Consider the following 25,929-nt stretch of genomic DNA (forward strand, 5'->3'; position numbering starts at 1 on the left):
GCCACTCCTCTTCCTCCCCGGGCCGGTAGTTGGAACCTGCCCGGCCGGCCCCCCCCCGCCCCCTTCGGAGCCTGCCTGTTTACTCGCCGGCGGGGATGGAGGCTGACGGGAGGCCGCGGCCTCAAGAGCGGCGCTCGCCATGAAGCTCCGGCCGCCGCGCTATGAGAGGTAGGTGGGTGAGGAGGGAGAGAGACGCTGCCGCGGACCCCGAAGAAACCCGAGCAGATCCCTTCCCCTTGACTCGCCGCCTCTCGCTCCCTTTCCCCCTTCCTTCCCTTTACTGTAACCCCACGGTATATAAACTCTTTCGCCGCCTCCCCCCTCTATATAATATCATTTATTAGGCCAACCAAAGCAGAGCGAAGGGGGGAGACTTAATGTTGGCTTTGAAAGCTGTTTTCCGTGTCGTTTCCGTGTCCCTTGACCCAAGTATTGCCCTAACGTTCCGGGTTTGGGGTTTGTTTGTTTTTTCCCTACAGGCCGACGAAGCTACCTTTTTTATTTTCTGGGACACCTTCCCTCCCCCAGCTTTCACTTTCTCAACTTCTTGTAAGAAGTTGTGGTGGTTTAAGCTTTCCTGCAAGGCCCCTTCACTCAGGCTGCAGGTGCGGGTTGGAAATAAGAGGTTTGGTTGTAAGCTCCCCCCCCCCCCATGCCCTCTGTAGCTGCTCAGAGACCCTGGGGTTATAATAGCTTCACACGGGGGCTGAGCTGGGCTGGGCTCCAGGACCATTTTGTTGCCGTTCTGTTGATGCTCATGACAGCATTTTGCAGGACTGGAAAGAACAGTGTTTTTAAATTATTATTACTAAAGTTTCCAAATTTTGAAATTTACAAATGATCAAAATAAAAAGAGAATTCCATAAATTCCCATGGACTTCCCTCCTCCCCTGTGTGAGTCCTTATGTTAACTTTTTTCCTTCCGCATCTTCTCTATTAATCCAATTCTATTAAATCTCCATCACAACCATAGTCCAGTGTTCAACTACAGTACAAGTATCGTTCCAATCCTAAGAATAATTTTAATTGTTTACAATGATTTTTAAAATAAATTATATAATTTCCCCCATTCCTTATTAAAATTTTGGTCTTCCCGATTCTTAATTCTTCCGGTCATTTTTCCCATTTTGGCAAACCCCTGTGCATGTTTGCTTAAGAAGCAAATCCTACAGTACTGAATGGTGCTCGCAAGCGGGACCCAAATGCTCCTCCCTTCAAATATGCTGTGGCTTGGAATGGGTTCTGGGACCCATTTGGATGGGCAGTGAACAAGGGCAGAGACCCCCTCCTCTCCACCCGCAGGGGCAGTTCTACCTGGGGCCCACTGCAACTCGTAGAGGGAAAAGGTGGGGAAACCAACTGTAGGTGGTGTCTGGAAGCAATGGCAGCCAGAGTCAGGCTAACAGGTGGTTGAGGGTAGACTGAGGTAGGTGGGGTCATGCCTTGATCACCTGAGTGAACCAGGTGCCACTGCTTGAGGGCTCTAGATTCAGGGAGGTAGCCGTGTTGGTCTGACGCAGTCGACCACCTTGAGGGCTTTCTGCTATCCATCAGAAAACAGTCTGGGGTCAAGGAACCCATTCCTTTCCTACTGGCCTCTGTTTTTTATCTAACCCTCTGTTATCCCTCCCTTCCTCCAAGGAGCTTACAATGTCATATACATCAGTGATTCCCAATGGGTGGTCCGCGGACCCCAGGGAGTCTGCAGCACCACTCACACAACAAAAACTACCATAGAAATATCAAGATTTTCAAAAGTATGGAGTTCATGGCTTGGCTTTTGAAAAACAGGGGGTCTGCTGTACATAGCTAATTGGGAAGCACTGTTGTACATACCCCCCCCTTTTGCACCCCCATTTTATCCTCGCAACAGGGCTAGGCCGACAAGTAGTGACTGGCCCAAGGTTACCCAGGTTGTTATTATTTTTAATTGGATTTCTTAACCAGCCTTCATCATAAGGTCTCAGGGTTGGTTGAAACAATTTTAAAAGACAAGATTAAAATCAGTTGGAACTATTTGCAATCAAGAGAATATGGTGGGTTCTAAAATATATATATCTTGGGCATCAAATGCCACGTTAAAGAGGTGCATTTTCAACATTCAATGAAAGCTACAGAGTGAAGGTCAAACCTCCCTGGGGAGGTAATTCTACAGATTTGGGGCTGCCACAGTGAATGCCCTCTCTTGGCCACTGCACCCCCACACCATCAAATGTTTGAAAGTGGTGTAACTTCTAAAAGGCCTTATGACTGAGTTGAGATTCGAACCCAGGTCTCCCTCACGCTCCAACCACTACACCACACTAGTTTGCCGCCTCTGCTTGTTGATATATGGATTTCTGTCTATGAAACAGGAAGACCCTGTTACTTTTGGACAGGTGTGGACAACCTTTGGCCCTCCAGATGATGCTGAAATACAGCTCCCATCATCCCTGGCCATTGGTCATGCTTGCTGGGGCTGGTGGGAGTTGTAGTACAGCAACACCTGGAGGGCCAAAGGTTCCCCACCCTTGCTCTAGGAGCAGAATGATAGGAGACTTAAGGTTGGGTACATGCCAAACATGATTTTCCCCAAAGCATCATGGGAGCTGTATTTTGGCAAGGATGTTGGGAGTTGCAGCTCTGTGAACTACAGCTCCAGGATTCTTGGAGAAAAGCCATGTGATTTAATTGTATGGTGTATAAAGGTAAAGGGACCCCTGACCATTAGCTCCAGTCGCGAACAACTCTGGGGTTGTGGCGCTCATCTCGCTTTATTGACCGAGGGAGCCGGCGTACAGCTTCTGGGTCATGTGGCCAGCATGATGAAGCCGCTTCTGGCGAACCAAAGCAGCGCACGGAAACACCGTTTACCTTCCCACCAGAGCAGTACCTATTTATCTACTTGCACTTTGACGTGCTTTCAAACTGCTAGGTTGGCAGAAGCAGGGACCAAGCAATGGGAGCTCACCCCGTCACAGGGATTCAAACCCCCAACCTTCTGATTGGCAAGTCCTAGGCTCTGTGGTTTAACCCACAGTGCCACCTGCGGTGTATACATAGCCTAAATATTATTTAACTGGAATTTTAAATTTTTTTGAGTTAGTTTCCAGAATTTGATCTCCAAATGAATAGTTATGATTCAAGGGATCTAAGAGGACGATCCCTTGTGACCATTCTAATGGGAGAATTACAAGGATTCTCTTGCTAACAGAGTCTGCCATCTGTGTACTTTGTGAGATGACTTTAATAGTGGATATTTGCAGCACTTGGGCTGGGGACTTTTAAGGGCTATTCTGTGCAAATGTTCCTGAATAAGTGTAAAATTTTAACCACCTCCATGCAGTTCCTTCAGCTTTCACAAACCTACACCTGCCTCGTAATTCTTTTGAAGGCTGAACATACCACAGACAGAGTCATTTAATATGAGTTTGAGAACCACACAGGGCCAGCTTCTGGCTGGCTAAGGTTCTAATGGACCCCTATATGCCCAGACTCAGCAGATAGCTGAAGATTTATCAGAACCTGCTGTATACAGACTAGTAGTCCATCTAGGTCTGTATTGTCTATGTCAGGGGGTCAACAAACTTTTTCCTCAGGGGGCCGGTCCACTGTCCCTCATACCTTGTGTGGGGCTGGACTTTATTTTGAACAACCCCCCCCCCCTCGACACTCCCCTCCCTTCTCCACAGCACCAGACGAGCCCCGGTGGCTGCTTACCTGTGCCTTGCAAGCGGCAGAGGCTGGTGGCAGTGGCAGAGGGACTATGACCCATGGTCTACGTTGACTGGCAGGGGCTTTCCAGGGTTTCAGATAGAGGTTTAACCCAGCCCTTGTTGTTGTTTAGTCGTTTAGTCGTGTCCGACTCTTCGTGACCCCCTGGACCAGAGCACGCCAGACACTCCTGTCTTCCACTGCCTCCCGCAGTTTGGTCAGACTCATGTTTGTAGCTTCGAGAACACTATCCAGCCATCTCGTCCTCTGTCGTCCCCTTCTCCTTGTGCCCTCCATCTTTCCCAACATCAGGGTCTTTTCCAGGGAGTCTTCTCTTCTCATGAGGTGGCCAAATTATTGGAGCCTCAGCTTCACGATCTGTCCTTCCAGTGAGCACTCAGGGCTGATTTCCTTCAGAATGGAGAGGTTTGATCTTCTTGCAGTCCACGGGACTCTCAAGAGTCTCCCTCCAGCACCATAATTCAAAAGCATCCATTCTTCGGTGATCAGCCGAAGAATGGATGCTTTATGGTCCAGCTCTCACTTCCATACATCACTACTGGGAAAACCATGGCTTTAACTATACGGACCTTTGCTGGCAAGGTGATGTCTCTGCTTTTTAAGATGCTGTCTAGGTTTGTCATCGCCTTTCTCCCAAGCCCTAAAGGTAATGGTAAAGGTACCCCTGCCCGTACGGGCCAGTCTTGACAGACTCTAGGGTTGTGTGCTCATCTCACTCTAGAGGCCGGGAGCCAGCGCTGTCCGCAGACACTTCCGGGTCACGTGGCCAGCGTGACGAAGCTGCTCCGGCGACCGGCACCAGCGCAGCACACGGAAACGCCGTTTACCTTCCCGCTATAAAGCAGTACCTATTTATCTACTTGCACTTAAGGGTGCTTTCGAACTGCTAGGTGGGCAGGAGCTGGGACCGAACGACTGGAGCTCACCCTGCCACAGGGATTCGAACCGCCGACCATGCGATCGGCAAGTCCTAGGCGCTGAGGTTTTACCCACAGCGCCACCCGCGTCCCCTACTTGGGGTTAAATCTGGAACCTTCTTCATGCAAAGCGTCTGCTCTACTGCTAAGCTACAGCACTTCCCCTAATAACAGATGAAGATTCCGGTCCTCATGGTTCTAAAACAAGGGCTGATTCAATTAGAAACCATTTTAAAATTGCTTCTTTGTTCCTCCTTAGGAATCATCTCGTCAAAACCGAGCAATTTGGAGCAGATCACCTCCAACGTGCTGCCATGCAGCCCCACTCAAATAATCGCCACGGCGCGGCAGGAAACAGCAACGGTACCTCCGCCTCTCAGTGCACTCACGGAGCAAGGTCGCCAGGAGAAGGATCTTGCCAGCATGGAGGGGACATCCACATCCAGCTGAGCTCTGCTCTGGGAGAGGCAGGCGAAGACGCTGGCTCCAGGCAGCACCTGCAGTCAGGGACTCAGAGCCATTCCCGCTCCCACTCCCACGGCGAAGCTCGAGGGCCTCAAGATGGCGGCTCGGATTTGGAGGAGCAGAGCGGCAGCTCCCTTTCCGAGCTCAGATACCTCCTCCACTGGCTACACAAGAGTCTCCCGTACATCTTGATCCTGTCCCTCAAACTCCTCATGCAGCACATAATGGGTAGAGTACAAGACATTGCGCGCTCTGGAGACAACTGCATTTATCTGGGTTTGAGGTTGAAAGAGAAGCAGCAGGTTGGGCTTCCAGGCCAGGGGATTGAAACAGTTTTAGCGCAATCTTGAAAACTAGTTTGCCTATTTCTGGTTTCCCTCTTAGCCTTGATCACTGGAAAACTTTCTTGGCCAGTTTCTGGCTTCTGAGATTTCACCAGACGCCACCCGTGTGATTCCATGATTTGCAATAATAAGGACTAGAAGGTGGTGGTGGTGTTTTTTTTAAAAAAGAAAAACAGTTAAAGCTGAAATTTTCAAAGGGTGGTAGAATTTTGCCCTCAGTGCCACATATTATGTGCGTTATCTGTGCTTCTGGAACTGAAACACAATTCAGGCTGGCTTTAAACCTGTTGCTGCTTTTACTACCCACAATACCCAGGATGAAGACTTATTTCTGCCTCTCCTTTGGGATTTTAAATTGAAAACGGGCAGCTTTATTCCTCCTTATCCTTTTTACAGGTTGAAATTAGGAGTGGGGAACCTCAAGCCTGGGGGCCAAATGTGGCCCTCCAGGCAATCGCACCCTGCTCACAGGGTCCTGCAGATCTATCATGTGCTTCTAAGTTTCAAGCCCAAAAAGGGGGAGGAAGAACCTCAGGATGCTGCTTGAAATTGAAAAGTTTGTTGGAAAAATTACAGTTGCCCTGTGCATTTCATTGCCTTGCCTTCTTCAGGTCCACTGTAAAACAAAAACAACAGCGACACAAGGAGTGTTCAGTGTGCTTCAGATTCAACAGCATTACACCAGTTGGTTTAAACTGGGGCTAGGGAACTTGTGGCCCTGCAGATGCTGTTGGACTACGACTCCCATCATCCTTAATCATTGACCATGCTGGCTGAGGCTGATGGGATCTGTAGTCCAAGAACATCCGCAGGGCCACAGCTTCCTCATCCCTCCTGTAAATGAAAGAACTGATTAAAATTATTTATTTATTCAACAAATCTTTATGACACTTTTAAGGAACACAATCAAGATAACAATATAACAAACTGCAATTCAGAACTTAAGACCAATAGCTGTCTAAAAGCTTGCAAGCACAACATGCTTATCAAACACAATATCTTATTTATATTTGTATGTTCATGGTTTTATTAATTTCACTGGGACTATTCTGAGTAGGTAGGATGCAGCCCCTCTTAGCTTGGCTACCAAGGCTTGGCAAAAATTGAGAATCCCTGATCATAAGCCCCTGTACTACTATGGCCTTATGTACAGAGTTAGTTATCACTGTACCATTCCCAAGGTCTTCCTGAGAGTCCTTCTCCCTCCTCTTCTCTTGGGGCTTTCCATTCTCCTTTCCTGCTTTCTGAAATTCCGCTGCTGAGAAGCTGCTAAAATTCATTTTAGCTTTTTCAGTTTATTCTTTTGTGGTCATATACTCAGGGACCCTTGGCTTACTGCAAAACTAAAATTTTGAAACACCAGGTGTCAAAATCTGCAGCTCCCTTCAGCCAGATTAAAAATATTCCTGAAATCTACCCATTCTTTTTTCCATCACTGGAGAAAGGTTCCACGATGGCTAAAGGTTTCTAAGCAACAGAATGGTTTTAAAATTGCCAACTTGTCTTACAAGTCCTGAAACATTACTGGCCCATCAAAATGACCAGCCAACAGATCTGGGCTAGCCATCTGTGGCACACAGGATGCAGTCCTTGGATTTTTTCCTGAATAAAAGACCCAGTTGACATAATCCTCCTGCCTTAGTCATTTGGAAGCGATTTTTATTCACCGTGGGTGTGGCTGTTTCCCATTGGGACTGATAGGGCGTAAGGCAGGGAGCCCAACAGTAGGTGGAGCTAGAGCAAATGTCTGGCCCATCTACAGCCAATGACTAGCTTCGCCCCCATTCTTCTCCTTGCTGAGTTATGCAAGGGGCAACATTGAGACCAAGGAAGACAAAGCTGACAGCCAAGGCCACCTGCTGGACTGGTTGTAAGAGGCAGACGGGTGGTGGCTGGTTGAAGTTAGACTGAGGTTTATGGGGCTGTGCCCCATTGGTACTAATAGGCCAGCTGCCACTGCAACAAGTGACCAGGTGAGTGGGTGTTTATCGGCCTGGTGCAAACATATATAAAAAGACCTCAAGGCGCTGCTGAGTTAATGCAAATGTAAACAACGATGCAAGTGTTGTTTGTTTGATCTAATTTATTCCAGCTTGATTTATTAGATGCAAACTCTCCCCAGTGTGGTAAATAGCTTGAGATTTTTTCCAGCCAGCCAGCACTATGCCCTAATTGCATAATAGCGAGGAGGATGGGGTGGAATATCGATGAGCAGGGAAACGGGAGAGATGGCAGTAAAGGTGAGAGAAGGTCTACTGCAAGAACATTTTCCCAGCTAGTAGAAGCCCCTCAAATTTTGGCCTTTAGCAGGTACTGCTGTGCCGTGTTTAGACCTCTCCCTTCAGCGATGAGAGCTAGAAGCATGCTCATTACTATTTAATTCATTGGAATTCTCACTAATCTGATGATTTGTATAGGGTACAGTCAGAGCCGTGCAGTACAGCAGTGCCCCTGAGTATATAGTGACTAATTATTTTTGTTCTGTTGTCTAAAACAGTTACAAGATATACTATGCAATGCCCTTTTTGATTTTGCTGCTTTGTTTTAAAAAACAAAAATTAGTTTGATGCATTTTTTGGTTCTTTTTCTTTTTCTTTTTTCCGTTTTGTAATTTACCCTTTTTTCCTAATAGGCATTTCTCTGGGAGTTGGGCTGCTAACAACTTATATGTATGCAAACAAAAGCATTGTAAATCAGGTTTTCCTAAGAGTAAGTATTGACCTCTCCGTCGAGGTTGTAAGTATTTTTTTAAAGCTTCACTTTACCCAGGAGATAGATGCGTTCTTGACAGAAAAGTGGAACAGAGTGTTAATTTGACAACACACACATTCCGTCGCTTAAAATAAAAAGGTTGATTTAAGAACAGCTGCAAAAATAGAATATAGTTATAATGAACCATTTACATAATATTTTTTCCCGCCTGCTTTGATGCAACCTGAACATTTCTGCTGCGCTCAGCACAAACTGACTCACTACTTAAAGTTGCACACAGGCCTCCGCCATACTTTTCCCTCCCTCCCTCCAAGTCTAGCCTGGGGAAAAATTCTGTGAAACTCGCAAACTAGCTCGCTACTTTGTGGCTGTGCTGATCTCATTGTAGCTGCCATTATAGATAATTGTCTTCAGTCTGGCTCAGCTATCTTAATATTTTTGCCAGCTAGCAAAGGTCTTTCTCTTAAACTAGGGCTTTTGGGGGGGAATGAAGTGATTGACCATCAGAGCTTGCAACAAAAATATTGCAGTGTGAAATGCTCCTTTTCTGAATGCCAGCCAGTCATGCCCTTTCACAGGATACTCCATTCCATTCCCCTCTTGTTTCCCCTACGCCGCCATTCCCTGCAGTCAGTCAGCATTCCATATCCACCGAGCATGCTCAGTTCTCACTAAGCTCTTTTGGGCTCCCTGCCTGTTTGCAGGGGCAGGTTTGTACTTGTGCAAATTGTGAGATCTTCCTAAGCCTTCTGAGACATCCCATTTGGTGCATGGATGGCACTGTTCTGGTTACACAGCAATCCACACAGTCAGATAATGGGTCCACTCTTAGTATATAGGTCTTTACATCTTGCCTTGCTGCTATTTGTATCTCATGTGGCATTATTTTTCTCCCATTATATTTTATTGGCATTGCTTTGATTTGGGTTATAAGCCATACCTCATCCTACTTGTTTGAAAGGCAAAGTATAAATACTGTGTGCAAACTGCTTGTCATGTTGTAATAAAAGTAGTCCTCTTTCCATCTTTGACTAGAGGTTGAAAACAAGAATCCTGAGTATGGTTGTTCTGAAGAGGCAGTTTCCCTTAAGGCTCTTGAGAACCATAAACCAAGTAGTTATGATTGCAAAATGTTTTGAAAAATCGGTCCCTTTAGCAAGGGATTTCCTGCAGAATTTTTTGTTTGTTTGAAAGATTGCATGTGGCATCTTCTCTCACTCCTCGCCTAGCACTGAAAATCTGTTGTTTAAAGCAGGTGTGGGGAGTCTTTGGCCCTCCAGATGTTGTTGAACTACAACCCCCAACAGCCTCAGCAAGCATGGCCAATGCCAAGGGATGATGGGAATTGTAGTTCAACAGCCTCTGAAGAGACAGACGTTCCCCACACCTGGTTCAGTGGGATAAACTGCTCAAAGTGTTGGGGTAATAACTACCCATGTGGCTGTCTTTTTGTGTATTTGTCTACAGCTGTTCTTTATCCTTTTTTGGGGGGGGCAAGGGGGACTGCTCACTGTCTCATTCCAAAGGTGGTTCAGGGTGGGCTGTCAGCTTTGTAATCAAGTTGGGGCCAATTCCCAGTAGGGGCTTCTTAGTAACATAGGCTCCAGCGTAGCATCACATACAAATATGTACATTTGCATTTTGCATACGAAATCCCCCCCTGAAAAGAAATGTGGAATTTCTCTGCTTTCCTGCAGCTTCTAAAGGTGTTTGGCAGGGCCATTAGGAGGAATGTCATCCCCACAGGTCCATAAGGATATGGCTCCCAGTGGTGCTACCAAGAATCTTTAAAAACCTTCCCATTGAATTCAGTGGGGCTTAATGCCAGGTACAGTGGTGCCCCGCAAGACGAACGCCTCGCGAGACGAAAAACTCGCAAGACGAAAGGTTTTTTCGTTTTCGAGTTGCTTCGCAAGACGAATTTCCCTATGGGCTTGCTTCGCAAAACGAAGCTTGCCCCCGCACCCCGGACCTCTTTTGAAGCAAGGGGCGGCGGGGAGAAGATCGCTTCACCCCGTTGCCAGCCCCGCAATCTCTGGGGACAGAGGGGAAGGCGCTCTGTCCCCGGACCCCTTTTGAACCAAGGGGCGGCAACGGGGAGAAGCGATCTTCTCCCCTCCGCCCCTTGCTTCAAAAGAGGGGACAGAGGGGAAGGCGCGCACACGCCTTCCCCTCTCTCCCCGGACCCCTTTTGAACCAAGGGGCGGCAACGGGGAGAAGTGATTCTCCCCGCTGCCCCTTCCCTTGCTTTAAAACAGGTCCGGGGACAGAGGGGAAGGCCCGCGGCGCTTCCCCTCTGTCCCTGGACGGTCTCCATAGGAACGCATTGATTGATTTTCAATGCATTCCTATGGGAAACCGTGCTTCGCAAGACGAAAAACTCGCAAGAAGAAAAAACTTGCGGAACGAATTAATTTCGTCTTGCGAGGCACCACTGTAAATGGTATTAGGACTGTAGCCTTAGATTGCAGAAGTAGCAGTCCGGCTAATTAAGTGGAGGGCACATTGCCTCTGCCACTTGTTGAACTTCATCTCCCATCACCCCTAATCAATGGCCCTACTGTCTGGGTCTGGTTTATTTGGAGTCCCATCCCCAGGCCTGTACTCCGAAAACTCGCTTACAAAGCCCTCTGAGTTCAGCAGCCTCTTAAATGGAGAATGAATGGCAAAATCACAGCAGCCTAGCATCTTGTAACTCGAAAATGCAGTCATTTGAATTAACCATTTGAAAACTCTTATTGTTGCAGGAAAGGTGTTCCAGACTGGAGTGTGTCTGGTTATTGGCATTCCTAACAGGATCCTCTCTCCTTCTGTATTATACGTTCTACCCTCAGTCTCTTCATTACAGGTAATTCAGTGCAGGATAGAATTTTTTCCCTTCTGAACGGCAGTAAAAACAGTCTTCCTTGATGTGTAATACATCCAGACCACATCTATACCATACATTTACAGCACATGACTTCCCCCGCAAAGAATAATGGGAACAGTTTTTTGTTAAGGGTGCTGGGAATTATAGCTCTATGAAGGTTAAACTATAGTTCCCAGGATTCTTTTTTGGGGAACAATGCTTTAAATACATGGTGTGGGTGTGACCTTACTCCCCAAATGTGCTGATGATGGACACAAGGTGCCTTTAAAAAATGGGTGGGTAATTTCTTTATTTCACTACTGTTTATTTCAACAGCTTGTATCCTGCTTAACACTGTTGCTTCAAAGCGGTGTGCAATAAAGTTACCCCCCCCAAAAAAAAGATACAACTGAGATAAAATGGGTTAAATGAACCATAAAATTGGAAAAGCTTACTCAGAATGCCAGATTTAAGTTGTTACCAGCTGTGGTGAACCAGTTACCAGGGGACCAAACTGCAGGTGTCACAACCCCTTACGTCTTGTTTGTGGGCTTCTTCAGAGCATTTTTCTGTTCATGGTTGGAAACAAGATACTGGTCTGGGTGGTTCATTCCAGGAGGGCTTTTTATATGTTGGATAACATACTTGGATGGATGGAAGGAAGGGAATTATAATCCAGTCTTGAAAAGTCCTATTGAAGAATTAGTCATATAGAAAGTGAACGACTGGCTTGGTTTTTGCTTGCTATTCTAAACACCCCATAGGAAAAATAGATTTGTAAAAGGTGATTTCTTTAGAACCTGCTAGAGTAGATGCAAGGCCAGATGAAGGCTGCTAGAGGACCGCCACTCCCCCGAGATAGTCGTCCTTTTTGTTCAACCTTTGAAGTGTGGCAGTTTCACCAGACACATCTTAAACAAGTCTCCTCTGGCTGACGGATCTGTGTTCCGGGTCGTTTTCTGCCTCTTTCTCCATTCCACAGGGCCTACAAATCAACAGGCTTATCTCCCAATTGCTGTTGGAAATGGCAGCCCTGTGTTGAGCTCTCCAGCCTGCAATGTCTATTCGTACAACTTACTGGGGGTGGGGTCCTCTTGCTTCAACATGCCCTGTTGCTGCTACGGCAGATGCGTTGCACTCCCATTGCTACCCAGTAATGTGGGGGAATGTCTCTGTGCAGCAACAGCCCCATGTTTTTGAACTGGGTAAGTCTTCATTTTGAATAAGACTTCACGCCTGCCAGCTCTTCCCTGACAGTATTATTCTAAACTGGGTGCTCTGGTTAATGGCAAATGTGTAATAATCCAACATAAAATGAGTAAGTATGTGGGAGAAAGGCTCTCATGCCTGGGAGCTAGTAGAGGGGGCGCGAGCAGTTTCTGAGCTCTGGGCGCAGTACTGCGCCTAAGATTTCAGATTAAAACTGCAGAGTAGAAGGAAAGGAGGACCTTTTTCAGCCTCCCCACTCCCAGCCACTCTGAAGACTGGAGAAGAGACCCTCTTAAGAATATTAGGGGGGTGGGCAGGGGAAGCATGGCTGTCAGGGAACTGCCATCAGTGCCGGAGGGAGAGAGCAAAATCCAGAGGGGTTCCGGAGAGCATCCCGGGATTGGGAGAGGCAGCCCATCCTCTGGGGAAGAGAATCAGCCTAGCACCAGTGGAGAAGGGGGGCAGATGGGGGAAGCAGTGAGGCGGTCTCATGACTCCTTGCCGGGGACGAGTGGGGAGAGTAGAGTTCCTCCGCTGCCTACGCCCTCCTTGCGCAGAAGGCTTCCGCGCAGAGAGAGTAGGAGGCGACTAGGCGTCAAAGAGCTTCTTTGCTGGAAGAAGTTCAAGAAACGCCCACTGACGGATTCTGCCAGCGATTGAGACAGCCACAGGTGAGTGGCTGTCCGGACAGAAAAGGTTCACTCAGGCAATCCAGCCAGGTGTTTGCACCGGCTTACGCACGAGCAACCCCTAGAACCATTACAATGGCCTTGTGTGTGTTTTTTGCAGTCTTCAGATGAGGCCATGTGAAAAATGAATATGAGATTTTAACTGCAGTTCATTCATTTCCAGCTTTGTATTCTTGTTATTAAAAAAGTGTGCCTAGACATTCCATTGTTGTGCTCATAACCTAGGTTTAAGGTGTCATTTAGCTCCGAGCTTTCATATCTCTGTTTCTAACACTGCTTGCTAATGGGGAAAAAAAGCTTTTGACCGTAGCATTCTGCTTGAAACAAGAAAGTCTTTTTGCATTTCCATTTCAAGGGTGCTAAAATACTTTCTGTGAAAAAATGTCTTCAACTTACAGTCTCCTTTGCCTTTATTTTGTTTTTTTAAAAGCTTGATCCTTTTAAGTCCTACTGTGGATTACACAAATTTCTGGGAGGTACTTTGGATCGTGGGGATCACAGACTTCATCCTGAAGTTTCTCTTCATGGGCTTCAAATGCATCGTTCTCTTGCTGCCTTCTTTTATCGTGTCTTTTAAGTCCAAGGTAAGAAAATTGTGTTGTTGTTGTTGCTATTTTTTTAAAAAACCTATTTTTAATATGAGTTAGAAATACCCAGTTGTATCACTGTCGCACGCTTAACTTCAGCTTGTGATGGTAAAACTTACCGTATTTCATTGCAACGAGAGAAGCACTTAGGTTTGCTAATTCCTAGGAAAGGCTTCCTTCCCATCAGAGCAAGAAGGCTGAGCTTTCAGAAGGGCTGAACTGGAAGGGAAGGCATTTGTCGTAAGAACATGAGCAGAGCCCTGCTGGACCAGGCCGGTGGCCCATCTAGTCCTCATCCTTTTCTCACAGTGGCCGACCAGATGCCTGTGGGAAACCCGCAAGACATCTCCAGCACAATAGCCCTCTCCCCTCCTGTGGCTTCCAGTAACTAGTACAGTGGTACTTTGGGTTACAGATGCTTCAGGTTACAGACTCCGCTAACCCAGAAATTGTACCTCGGGTTAAGAACTTTGCTTCAGGATGAGAACAGAAATCACGCAGCAGCGGTGTGGCGGCAGCAGGAGGCCCCATTAGCTAAAGTGGTACCTCAGGTTAAGAACAGTTTCAGGTTAAGAATGGACCTCCAGAACTAATTAAGTTCTTAACCCGAGGTACCACTGTATTCAGAAGCAACCCTGCCTCTAATTGTGGAGGCAGAGCCTAGCTATGGTGTGGTGTAGTGGTTAAGAGCGGTGGATTCGTAATCTGGTGAACCAGGTTCGCTTCCCCGCTCCTCCACACGCAGCTGCTGGGTGACCTTGGGCTAGTCACACTTCTCTGAAGTCTCTCAGCCCCACTCATCTCACAGAGTGTGTTGTGAGGGAGGAAAGGAAAGGAGATTGTTAGCCGCTTTGAGACTCCTTCAGGTAGTGACAAAGCGGGATATCAAATCCAAACTCTTCTTCTTCTTCTATCCTGGCTAGTAACCATTGATGGGCAAATTCGTGGAGGGTAAGCCTAATCCTCTTTTAAAGCCATCCAGGTTGGCAGCCACCACTGGCTCCTATGGCAGGGAGTTCCATAGTTCAACCAGTCAGTTTCCGGGGTGGAGAAATGCCATAGGGCAGGGTCAGGAAAAAATGCCTCCTTTTCCACACATTTCAGGGATTGAGAGCCAGTGTGGTGTAGTGGTTTAGAGCGGTAGTCTCGTATTCTAGGGAACCGGGTTCACGTCTCCGCTCCTCCACATGCAGCTGCTGGGTGACCTTGGGCCAGTCACACTTCTCTGAAGTCTCTCAGCCCCACTCACCTCACAGTGTTTGTTGTGGGGGAGGAAGGGAAAGGAGAATGTTAGCCGCTTTGAGACTTCTTAAAGGGAGTGAAAGGCGGGATATCAAATCCAAACTCCTCCTCTTCTTCAAAAGGTGTTGGATGCTTAGAGGTCCCCGATTGCTTTAAAATAAAAAATAAATAAAAAATAGAGGTCCCTGATTGCTTAAGTGCCTATGTGACTAGTTCAGCAAGCCATTCCACTTGTGCTAGAGAGGCTTCCTTTTCCCTTAGTGCCCTGAGCACATAGCCAAATCCGACTCAAGGGGAGTGAAGTTTGAGCCATCAGCAGGGGTGGGGAAAGCAGTGGCTGTGAACAGCCACAAAGGAACGTAGGGTGAAGAAGTCTTGAGTCAGCTCTCCTTAAATAGTTTTCATAGCATGAGAATAAAAACATTGAAGTGAAGTGGGGCTAACACCTGTCTTATTAATGAATGGCAGCTTGCATTGGCCAAAGTGGTCTTGAACTGTCACTAGCAAGAAGTTAAGCATTACCCTTTAAAAAGAAAAATGCACACCCTAAGATGCATATATATATAGCAATTAGTGGTGGAAGGTACTTGACAAAGTAATGATGTCTCAACATTAATGCTGACTTCTCATAACACTTTGATGTACGATGAAAGAATAGCAGGCCCTTCATCTGGCTTAAACTGTTTAGGTGAGAGGAGAAGGGCTTAATGACTGAATAAAATCTGGTTTGCTTTCAGACATGGGCAACTGGACAAAAATAAATCATTAAATATTATCTTGTTAGAGGTGAATAATGAAAATCCTGCCAGTTCAGCAGAGATCTGAGTTATTGATTTGGTAAAAAGAATGTCTGGGAAGCTTTGCCAAGCAGAGATTCCTGGCACTGCTGCAATTTTATTTATTATGCTAGAAAGCTGAACTCCTAAGAGCTGCCTGTGTCCATTTGTATGATGGGTTTTTTTAATTACAGAAAACAGATATACCTCTTCACAGGCTTCCACAGCCGTTAACCCCATGGGTTGTGTCCAGTGTTAGTCATGTAGGGTTAGTGTTAGTCAGTGTAGGCCCATGGAAATCAATGGATATGATTTACATAGGTCTGTTGATTTCAGTGGGTCCACTCTTGAGTAGAACCTAGCTGGCTACAACCTTATATTTGGTCCAGGCTTCTGGCATTAAGCATGATCTGCAAGAGCAATAGTGGGGAAGCTCTGGACCCTGGGTCTGAGCTGCCAGGCCCTACCCCATTTGGCTCACGAGCCTTGCCTACCCGCCCTGCCCCTGACATCAGGTGGCAGGTTAAAGACATGGCTTCTCTGCCCAAAATAGGACTTGCTTTTGGCATGGATAAGAACCCCAGTGAGAATGAAAACAAAGCTCATTGGGTGACCTTGGAGTAGTCACTACCTAGGCTACCTCAAAGGGCTGTTGTGAGGATAAAATAGGGGGTTGAGGAGGGATGAATTCATGTATGCCATCACAAGCTCCTTAGAGAATGGCATGGTAGCAGAGTTTATGGAAGCTTGCAGTGATGGGCGGGTAAGAAATATCAACAATCTTCTTTGTGTGTTGTAAACCAGGGTTACTGGTACATGCTCTTGGAAGAGTTCTGCCAGTTTTACCGCAAGATCGTCCCTGTGCCAGTCTGGTTCCGGTACTTTGTTGGCTTGAGGGAGCTGGACAGCGCATTGGGGTGGAGTCTCGGAGTCTTGATGGCCCTGCTCTACCTCATCCTAAAGGTAAACTCCGATCTGCTGCTAAACCCTCTTTTCTTAAAAACAGCGTGGCAAGAGGCAGCCTAGGTGTAAACACAGCAGCCGTGTGTGTGAGATTGCATGCACCTTGACTTTTTAGGCCTCGGTTTCTTCAGCTAACAAATGTCAAAAACTATTTTTCTGTGTTAACCTGGAGCAGCTAGAGCCATGCTTGGCTGGGGCAAGGTGCCCAGCTGGGTTCCTTAATATCAGTTTTCCCTGCACAGGAATCTCCCATCTCTCCCTCTAATAGAGAATGTGGATGGTAAGTCGTGACAAACAGCCAGTGTGGAGCCGCCAGGCAGGAGTGTTGGCATGCTCTGGGGAACCGTTTTGTTTGTGTGTGCGCGCACACCCACCCACATACCCACATCCAGCTTAGTAGCTATTGAATGCTGAGTGTAACTTGGAAAAGATGAATGAAAAGCCAGGATGTGGGGGGCATAGCTGGCTGGCACACAGAGCAAGAACAGCCTTTGACTAAGATATAGGTTGTAAATCACTGAACAAGATGGCAATTCTGGGACCAGTATACCTTAAGAACCTATCAAATTTCCAAGATTGTTATTCAAGGGGGACCCTCCTCCCTGCCCCATCACCCCCTAGATATATGGTGGGTGGTATGCTGTTGTGTCTGTCTTAATACATTGTATTTACTGTAAACTGACCTGACTACCCCTTGACAGAAAATCAGGGTAGAAATCTTTTGAAATAAAACAAGTCTTGATTGTGTTAGCTTGCAGTTCTAACCTCACTTGGCTGAGAGGAAGCCTCACTGAATTCAGGAAGGCTTACTTCTGAGTAAGCATGCTTAGGATAGCAGCAGTCTTTTGGGATTTGTTTTCTCAGCCTCTAGTGTTTTAACTTTTTGTCTTTTTTGTGAGCATCTCTTATTTTGACTTTAGCTTCATTCTATCTGCTCTAGGCTTATAGGAGAAAGCCCACAACTTTTAATTGTTGTTACATGACACTTAAGACCCCTTCAGTGTTGTTTTTTTAAAGCTAAAGTAAAGGTAAAGGGACCCCTGACCATTAGGTCCAGTCGTGGCCGACTCTGGGGTTGCTGTGCTCAAGCTACTTTACTGTTAAAAGCTAGTTTACATCTATTTCCTCACATGTTATCTTTTCAGCTTCTGAGCTTCTTTGGACATCTGAAAAATTTCAGACGAGTCTTGCGGATATTTTATGCACGACCAGTGAGTATTTGTACCCTCTTAAGAACATTTTTCTTTTCTCTTTAAACAAACCAGTTCCCTGTGACATTCAAATTTGGAGCTGTGATTTAAAAAACAAAACAGGGGAGTCAAAGGTCTGGCCATACTCCTGTTGGACTACAGCTCCCATCAGTCACAGCTAGCATGGCCAATGGTGAGGGGTGGCAGGAGCTGTAGTTGGACATCTGGAGAACACTAGGGTGAAGGCTGATGTACCGTATTTTTCGCACCATAGGACGCACTTTTTCCCTCCTAAAAAGCAAGGGAAAATGTGTGTGCGTCCTATGGAGCGAATGCAGGCTTTCGCTGAAGCCTGGAGAGTGAGAGGGGTCGGTGCGCACCGACTCCTCTCGCTCTCCAGGCTTCAGGAAGCTATCTGCTAGCAGAGGGAGACCCAGCTCTCCCACCGCTAGCGGAGCGCTGCATTAATCCCGAAGCTTGGGGCGTGCGGAGCTCAGCACGCCCCAAGCTTCTGGGTGCCGGCAAGGTCTCCGCTAGCCCTGGGAGAGCCCCGCGACGTCGCGCGGCTCTCCCAGGGCTAGCGGACCACTGCGCTAATCCCGAAGTTTGGGGCGTGCGGAGCTGAGCGCGCCCCAAGCTTCTGGGTGCCGGCAAGGTCTCCGCTAGCCCTGGGAGAGCCCCGTGACGTCGCGCGGCTCTCCCAGGGCTAGCGGACCACTGCGCTAATCCCGAAGCTTGGGGCGTGCGGAGCTCAGCACGCCCCAAGCTTCTGGGTGCCGGCAAGGTCTCCGCTAGCCCTGGGAGAGCCCCGCGACGTCGCGCGGCTCTCCCAGGGCTAGCGGACCACTGCGCTAATCCCGAAGTTTGGGGCGTGCGGAGCTGAGCGCGCCCCAAGCTTCTGGGTGCTGGCAAGGTCTCCGCTAGCCCTGGGAGAGCCCCGCGACGTCGCGCGGCTCTCCCAGGGCTAGCGGACCACTGCGCTAATCCCGAAGTTTGGGGCGTGCGGAGCTGAGCGCGCCCCAAGCTTCTGGGTGCTGGCAAGGTCTCCGCTAGCCCTGGGAGAGCCCCGCGACGTCGCGGGGCTCTCCCAGGGCTAGCGGAGACCTTGCCGGCGCCCAGAAGCTTGGGGCACGCTGAGCTCCGCACGCCCCAAGCTTCGGGATTAGCGCTCCGCTAGCCGTGTCTAGGCTGCGGATAGCAGCCTGCTTCCCGGAGCGTCGGGCGCCCTGAAAGCAGAGCTCCCGGCGCTTTGGGAACACATCCGCAGCATGGGGACCCTTGCAGGAGCTCCCCGCAAGCTTCCCCACGCTGCGGATAGCAGCCTGCCGCCCGGCGGGTGGGGCACCCTGAAGCAGAGCGCCCCTCGCGCCAGGCATACATCCGCAGCGTGGGGAGCCCTGCAGCAGTTCCCCACAAGGCTCCCCAAGCTGCGGATAGCAGCCTGCCGCCCGGCGGGTAGGGTGCCCTGAAGCAGAGCGCCCCGCGCGCTAGGCAGACATCAGCCAGCCCCACAAGCTCGGGGGACAGCAGGGAGGCGCAGCGCCACTATCCCGCTGTTCCTCGACCTGGTTCGGTTTCCCTGACCTGCTTTTGGGGGGGAAATAAAGGGAAAATTTTTTTCCTTTATTTCCCCCCAAAAAAACTAGGCGCGTCCTATGGTCCGGTGCGTCCAATCGTGCGAAAAATACGGTACTTTCATATAGAAGCAGCCTGTGAACCAGGAAGTCCACACCGGTGTCATAAATATACCAAACACCTTGTCTGCAATATATGGATAACACTACTACTCTACCAGAGGGGACTGCTGCAATTATTATTTAAACTGTACACACCTGTGTATCTGGTGCCACTACCTTCATTGCTAGAAACCAAGTATTTGAGCCTGTTCTGTACCTTCTGTCTCTTTGCAGAACTTCGGCGTCGCAGCCAGCAAGAGGCAGTGTGCGGAAGCGGAAGACATTTGCTCCATCTGCCAAGCTGAATTTCAGAAGCCTGTTCTTCTCATCTGCCAGGTAACTCACCAGTGTTATTCTCCTCCCGCTGCCCCAACGTTGTTCTGAACAGCCAAACAATTCCTTAGAAGCTTACCCAGAGTTCCTCAGTGCATAGATCAGCAATGGTGGACAAGGTTCTTTGATAAGAAAACCGAACACCCACCTTCACTGCTCTTTCCTGGAGTGAAGAAGGTCTGCAACTCATTGCCCTCTACCAGGGATGGGGAATTTCAGGCCTGGAGGCCAGATAGAACCCTCCAAACCTGTTTGACCCTTCGGACACCCCTCACCAGCCCTGCTTGGCGCTTGAATGTTTTTGCCTTGCTGGGATGCATCCTTAAACTCTGATAATGCCTCTAGCTTGCCTGGATCAAGGATGGAGGGGTGTGTTTGTGTGTAAAGGTATACTTTACATTCGTTGCTCCACCCACTTTTGCCTCTGGCCTCATTATTATTATTATTTATTAAATTTATATACCACCCTTCATCTGAAGATCTCAGAGCAGTTCGCAAGATAAAAATAAAGAATAAAAGCACAAGAGAGGGAATGCTGCCCTTGAGCCGAGCCCTACACCAGTTAACGGATTTAAAAGTAGGCTGAATGTTACTGAGTTGCTGAGCTCCTTTGCACCCCATTGTGCTCAAAGCAGCCTTTCTCGTTTCAGCACATATTTTGTGAAGAATGCATAGCTCTGTGGTTCAACAGAGAGAGAACGTGCCCCCTGTGCAGAACCATCATCTCGGACCACATCAACAAGTGGAAAGATGGGGCAACTTCCGCACAACTACAGGTCTATTAAAAACCCTGTCGGACACAAGAGCTACAGTTTGAATGCTGGTCTTTACCGTTTAAGGGGGTTGGGTGGAAAGGAGGCGTTAGAAGAAAAAGGTACTCAGGGGGTTAAGTCTACATACGTCCATCTCTCAGCTGCTGCAGGACTTGAGTCCATTCAGACACAAAGCAACTTGCTTGAAAGCTGCTTTTTCATGTTGAAGTCACCCTTCAGTTGCTGGTTGTGTGTAAAACACACCAGAGCTCTGTTCTTCAACCTTGGTTCCCCTGGTGCCTTTGCACCAGAACGCCCATCATCCCTGACCATTACTGACAGGGGCTGCTGAGAGTTGTAGTCTTGTAGTCCGATTTCATGAGGGGAACCAAGGCTGAATAACATTGGTTGAGACGTGCTCAAAACTTTTGGCAATGCTGCAGGAGCAATAGCCTCAAATTCGGTTCCATGCAGATGTCTAAACCAGCCTGTTACCAGAGCACGAATAGGATCAGTATTGCACGTGATATGCTAAAAATCCAGTTTGCACAAATCTTGAGATTCTATGAGAGTTACCACTTTTATGCCACTTGGCTCCTGTAGAAGCTGCTGGTTCCTTATCCCTCCTGCCATTACAGCAGTAGCTACTTATATCCATGCAAGAAAGTCAGGAATGAATTTTTTGCTTCAATTATGCACACATATTTTTTCTACTTTTGTAAGCCTGGATTTTTAAAAAGCAAAATCTTATACTATATTTTGTCATAAACAACTACATTTTATTACAAAGGGGAAGAGATCTATTTTAGTGATACTTAAGACAACAACCTGTGGTATACCTAAAGATTGGTGAGAATAAAAGCAGTTTTAATCTATTGGTCTGGGATTTCTTACTACCTCTTCTGCACGTATACGTTTTCCAACATATCATCAGTGAAGCTGCTTATAAAAGTAACCAGTAAAGCTTGCAAAAATTAAAAAACAACACTTCAATTCTCAGACGGTGACAATTTTGCCCGGGGGTTCTGTTCCTGGCCCCCACATACATCTGCAGAGTTTGCAGAAGCCCATTCCACCCCCATTCTGCCTTTGTCCAGGTCCAAAAGGACCAGTGCATCAGTGGTCACACATCAACTGGATGTGTGCAAAATGGTCACCGTGTCTGTAACAAACGGCCTACAAGCCAAGGTAGAAACATGGCGCTAGATGTTGGATTCCCAACTGTCGTCATTCTCAGCCACTAGCGGGCCACAAGTTGCCCATCTATCTTAAGTTAAGAAATTAAGGTATAAGCACAACACTTGGCTCGACAGCACATCAATACATGTTTTCTGAAAAACAAGTCTGTTAACTTGGAACTAGATCCAAGTCATGACTATCCCTGTTGATTGAAGAGTTGTGATCTGTGTCATTGAGCAGTCATTTCACTGTATAGTGAAGTTATGCTGTAGAAGGGGTGTGTATGTTGTTTCTTTTAAAAAACCAAACTCCAAATTAAGTCTACATTTGGTTTGAAAAGCCCATCAACTGCCCCTTGATCTGCAAACTTCTTAGCAACAGGAACTGCAAGCAGAGATTCTCAAAGAGGGTGCACAATAAATAAATAATCAATATTCATACATTCATTCAAAGTTGCATTTAATTGCTATTTACATCCATTTGTTTTGAAATAAAGTATATATTATTACAGTAAATAATACAGAATGAAATGCAGGGAGGGAGTTTTGACCCCTCATACCATTCTTAGTAAGGCAGCTGTAGAATCTGATTCTTAACAGATGGTTTACAAAGCCAGCTAATGTCTAGCAGAATGAACACTTCCTTAAAGCATACAGATGAAAATTCAAAACCACCAAACCTTGAAGCCCTTATGCAGCTTTCTCCCGCTTCCTTTCCTTCCCCAAAGGCTCACAGACACCATGATGTAAACATGTTAATTTCTGAAGATGCCTGCGCAGTTCGAGACACCAGAGGTGATGAAACCTAGATCCCCATTTGCTCCTCTTCCAAGAGCTTAGGGACAGCTGCTCACACCATCAAATATACTAAGCTGTCTTTGAGAAGAGACCAGGGATCACTCTAGCATTGCTGCTGCCCAGATTTGATTCATATCAGTAGGGCTCAGAAGGGTTTGCTGAGCAGATGCGTGTGGCTCAGCAATGTTTGGTGGGTTGATTAGCATCCTCTTGCCAGAGAGGACAAGGTAATAATATGGCAGCTGGGGTTTTCCTTTTCCCTTCCAGGTTCAGACCACCTTTCCTCTTTCAATATATATACCCAAGAGTGGGGAAGCAGTGGCGCTCCAAAGGCCAGTCTCCCAGCAATCTCAGCCAGCATGTGGAGAGCCACAAGTGTCGCCAACCCTGTCTTAAGACTCCCAAAACAGGAAGAAAAGAGGAACCAGTTCATGCATAAACCTGGGCAAGGATTCTTAACACACTTCCCTTCCGTGATAATGGGAGCTACACATAAAATTGGGCTGACGGTGCATAGCACCCAGACCATCTACGTGATGGGTGGGGTGGGGGAGGTGATAAGCCACACAAGCCCACTTTGGCCGGCTGAGTGTTATCAATGCGGGCCTTACGCAATTAGGAGAATGCAAACCCTGTTGCCCATTAAACGGCATACAGATCCCAACTAGCTACTATTTCTTGGCAATTCTGGGAACCTTCACTTTCATAAACAAGAACAAGAGCAGTAAAGGGGAAGGGGTGGCTCCACCGGACACAGCAACACTAGATCCGGTGTGGGCAACTGTTGGCCCTCCAGATGTTGCTGCGCCACAAGTTGCATCATGCTTGGCCTTTGGCTGTGTTTGCTAAGGCTGATGGGAGTTGTAGTCCAGCAACACCTGGAGAGCTAAAGGTTACCCACACAGGCTCTAGAAAAGATGTCCTTCCATCAAGTAGGTTAGAGCACAGGGGTTGTAATGAGAGTCAAACACTTGAATGCTGTCTAATCTCACCCCAAATTCCCATGGGTTGCAAAAATTCAAATGCACCATGTATTCAACAGGGAATGGCAACAGTTGAGATTTTAACACACCCACCCATAGATCTCTTGGGATGGGAGGGCTCTCAGGCCAGCTGACCTATTCACTTCTCTGTTCCTCAAAGTGAACAGTGGAATACAACGAGCACTGCTTACATTTCACTATCATGGATCTCTAGTGGAAATAATACATGGTTCAAGTTTAATGCTTAAATATGTGGTTAGCCTCAGCAGGTATTAATCCCATTTTTTTAATAATATAATGGTACAAAAATCTATAAAAATCAAATTATAGCAAAATCCCAAGATTATAATTAAAAAAGCACATCTTGTACAAAATAAATCTTAATTCCTATACCTCAATGAAAACTTTTAAGACTTTTTTTAAAAAAAGAAAGCACTTAAGTTCTCTGACAGTCACGGCATTTCACACACTAGCATTCTTTCTGAAGTCATACAGGAGTAAGAATCCCACTCCTTTTCAAAGTCTTGTGACTAATATAATATTGATACTATAACAGCTATATACAAAGAGAGAGAGAGAGAGAGACAGAGAGAGAGTGAAATCAAGGTTTGGATATCTATTTATACAAATAAATACAGGATAACCCCATATTGCATAGTGTGTGCTTGCTGTCCCAAGTCAAGATTCAAGAGTTTCACAGTTCAAAGATGATGAACAGTTTAGGAAGTCGACTTAAGTGAAATGATTAAACTGGAAAACAGATTCAAAACACTTTTGCCACCTTCTGCTGACCCTATTAGCCAACCCGATGGTTATATTTACCCAGAGCAGGACCACACACAAGATCATCAGAGATCTCTCATCTTAGAGAAGAGGTAGGGCTAACCCACTACCAAATGGGGCTCATTCTAAATTCGGCTCTTGTATGACTCCTGACCATTTCCGTGGGGCCTGCCAACGTCATGGTTTCCAGATGTTGTGGGGCTAAATTTCCATCAGCCTTAAGCCAGAATGGCCAAAGGGCAATGGAAGCTATGGTACACAACATCTGGGTGGAACCATGTTTGGCTACTCAACATAATCTGTCACACGCCAGGGAATTGTGCCTAACAACACTCCTGCTACTCAGAAGTAAGTCCAATGAGTTCAACAGGACGTACCCTGAGGCAATGGCACACGGGATTCTAGCACAACTGATTTCTGGTTTTCACAAAGCACAAGTCATCATCCACAACTATACTGCCTCCAATACATAAAACATGAGTGAACGGCAACATCAGCTTCACTGCATACTAGAGAAGCGATAAACATTCGGTTGTCTAGAGTCACGGAAGTTGCCTTGACGCAGAAGTGGGGCAACTCTGGCCCTTCAGAGTCTACACTCCAACTCCCATCATCCCTGATTGGCCACGCTGGCTTTGGCTGATGGAAGTTGGGAATCCAAAAACAACTGGAGGGCCACCAGCCCCTGCCTTAGCCGGATTTCCCTTGCAAAACCAAAATGTGGAAAAACAGGTCAGCCCTAATAGCTCTTCAAAGCCAGCAAAAGCACCCAGGAACTGCCAAGTCGTGCCCAAGGCCTGGTTGAGACGTTTATGCAGGTAGAGAACGTCTTGACAAAGAGCCAAGCACTTCCCACCTTCCACCAGTTGCCTGTGACGCAGGCACCACATAGGACCCTCCCCGCTGCCGCTCTCAAACATGCAATTAAGTTTCCCCGATACGAAGATTACATAAGCGAAGCTCTCGCACTTCTGGCAGCATGGCGTTGCTAGAATCATGCGTTTCCTGGGCAACCTGCACCCGCCACAGAAAAATGGCGTCTAACCTTAAGCCGGGCTCAACTCTGCTTTGAAGTTAATACCTGTACTTCCGCAAGACATGGAGTTAAAAGAGTGTCCAGGAGTGGCAAGGCAGTGGGCTCAACCCCAAAGCAATTCCATCTCCCCACCTCCATGCTTCAGAGATGTGAACATTTAGTGGAATGGAGTGACTCTGGGCCCTGGGAGGATGCTACGCCCCTCAAGACTTCATTTGTCCGTCTCTCCCCCCCCCCCCCAAAGTCCCACTGAAATTAGTAGGGGTTTTTAACCACTGTTCAACGCTACTCTACTACTTGAATTTTGCTGCTCCAAAGAACAGGGACTACAGGCCCTGACATTCCTGACCACTGCCATGTTGGCTGTAGGGGCTCATGGGAGCAATGTCCAGAGGGCCACCAATGCCCCACCACTGGTGACGGCTTGAAGCCAGACAACTGCAGGCAGCACCCACACACAGACTTCCCCCGCTGTTCCCATTGCAGCCACAGGTAGCCTGCACCCTGTGAAACCATCGGAGGACCCTCTGGAATAGCACCGGAGAGAGAGAGCAGGGGCTGTAAGCTGGCAGGGTGTGTGGAATCCACAGATGGTGGAGATCCAAAGCAGGATCTAATCCACTAGGGCTTAGGAGCAGCCATTGTTTCGCTCCATGCTATACTGTACTGCAAAAGGTGGATCCTCTGACCGGATTCAGTTATTTTTCTTTTTTGGAAGAGTTATGGCTTGGATC

At 47.3% G+C, this 25,929-nt stretch overlaps 2 protein-coding genes and 1 long non-coding RNA gene across 3 annotated transcripts in view; 2 read left to right on the plus strand and 1 right to left on the minus strand.

Annotated features, from left to right (window-relative positions):
• Window positions 1-728, minus strand: part of LOC308574315 (uncharacterized protein) — a 65,882-nt gene extending 65,154 nt beyond the window's left edge. Inside the window, exon 1 of the mRNA XM_081171971.1 lies at window positions 494-728. The gene's annotated coding sequence lies outside the window, so the exon portion shown is untranslated. The remainder of the gene's footprint in view (window positions 1-493) is intronic.
• Window positions 10-21,292, plus strand: RNFT1 (ring finger protein, transmembrane 1). Its single transcript, XM_081172167.1, has 9 exons — window positions 10-168; window positions 4,891-5,324; window positions 8,073-8,149; window positions 10,900-11,000; window positions 13,329-13,482; window positions 16,308-16,466; window positions 17,612-17,677; window positions 19,567-19,668; window positions 20,316-21,292. The coding sequence occupies exons 1-9, from the start codon at window positions 140-142 to the stop codon at window positions 20,448-20,450; spliced, it is 1,257 nt and encodes a 418-aa protein (XP_081028293.1). The 5' UTR covers window positions 10-139; the 3' UTR covers window positions 20,451-21,292.
• LOC308574418 lies at window positions 13,519-16,142 on the plus strand. Its single transcript, XR_014002490.1, has 3 exons — window positions 13,519-13,884; window positions 14,113-14,604; window positions 14,850-16,142. It is a non-coding gene; the product is annotated as an uncharacterized lncRNA (long non-coding RNA).
• Window positions 21,293-25,929: the final 4,637 nt, after the last annotated feature.

The sequence above is a fragment of the Podarcis bocagei genome (assembly GCF_964188305.1).
Source record: "Podarcis bocagei genome assembly, chromosome: 15".
Classification (NCBI taxonomy): domain Eukaryota; kingdom Metazoa; phylum Chordata; class Lepidosauria; order Squamata; family Lacertidae; genus Podarcis; species Podarcis bocagei.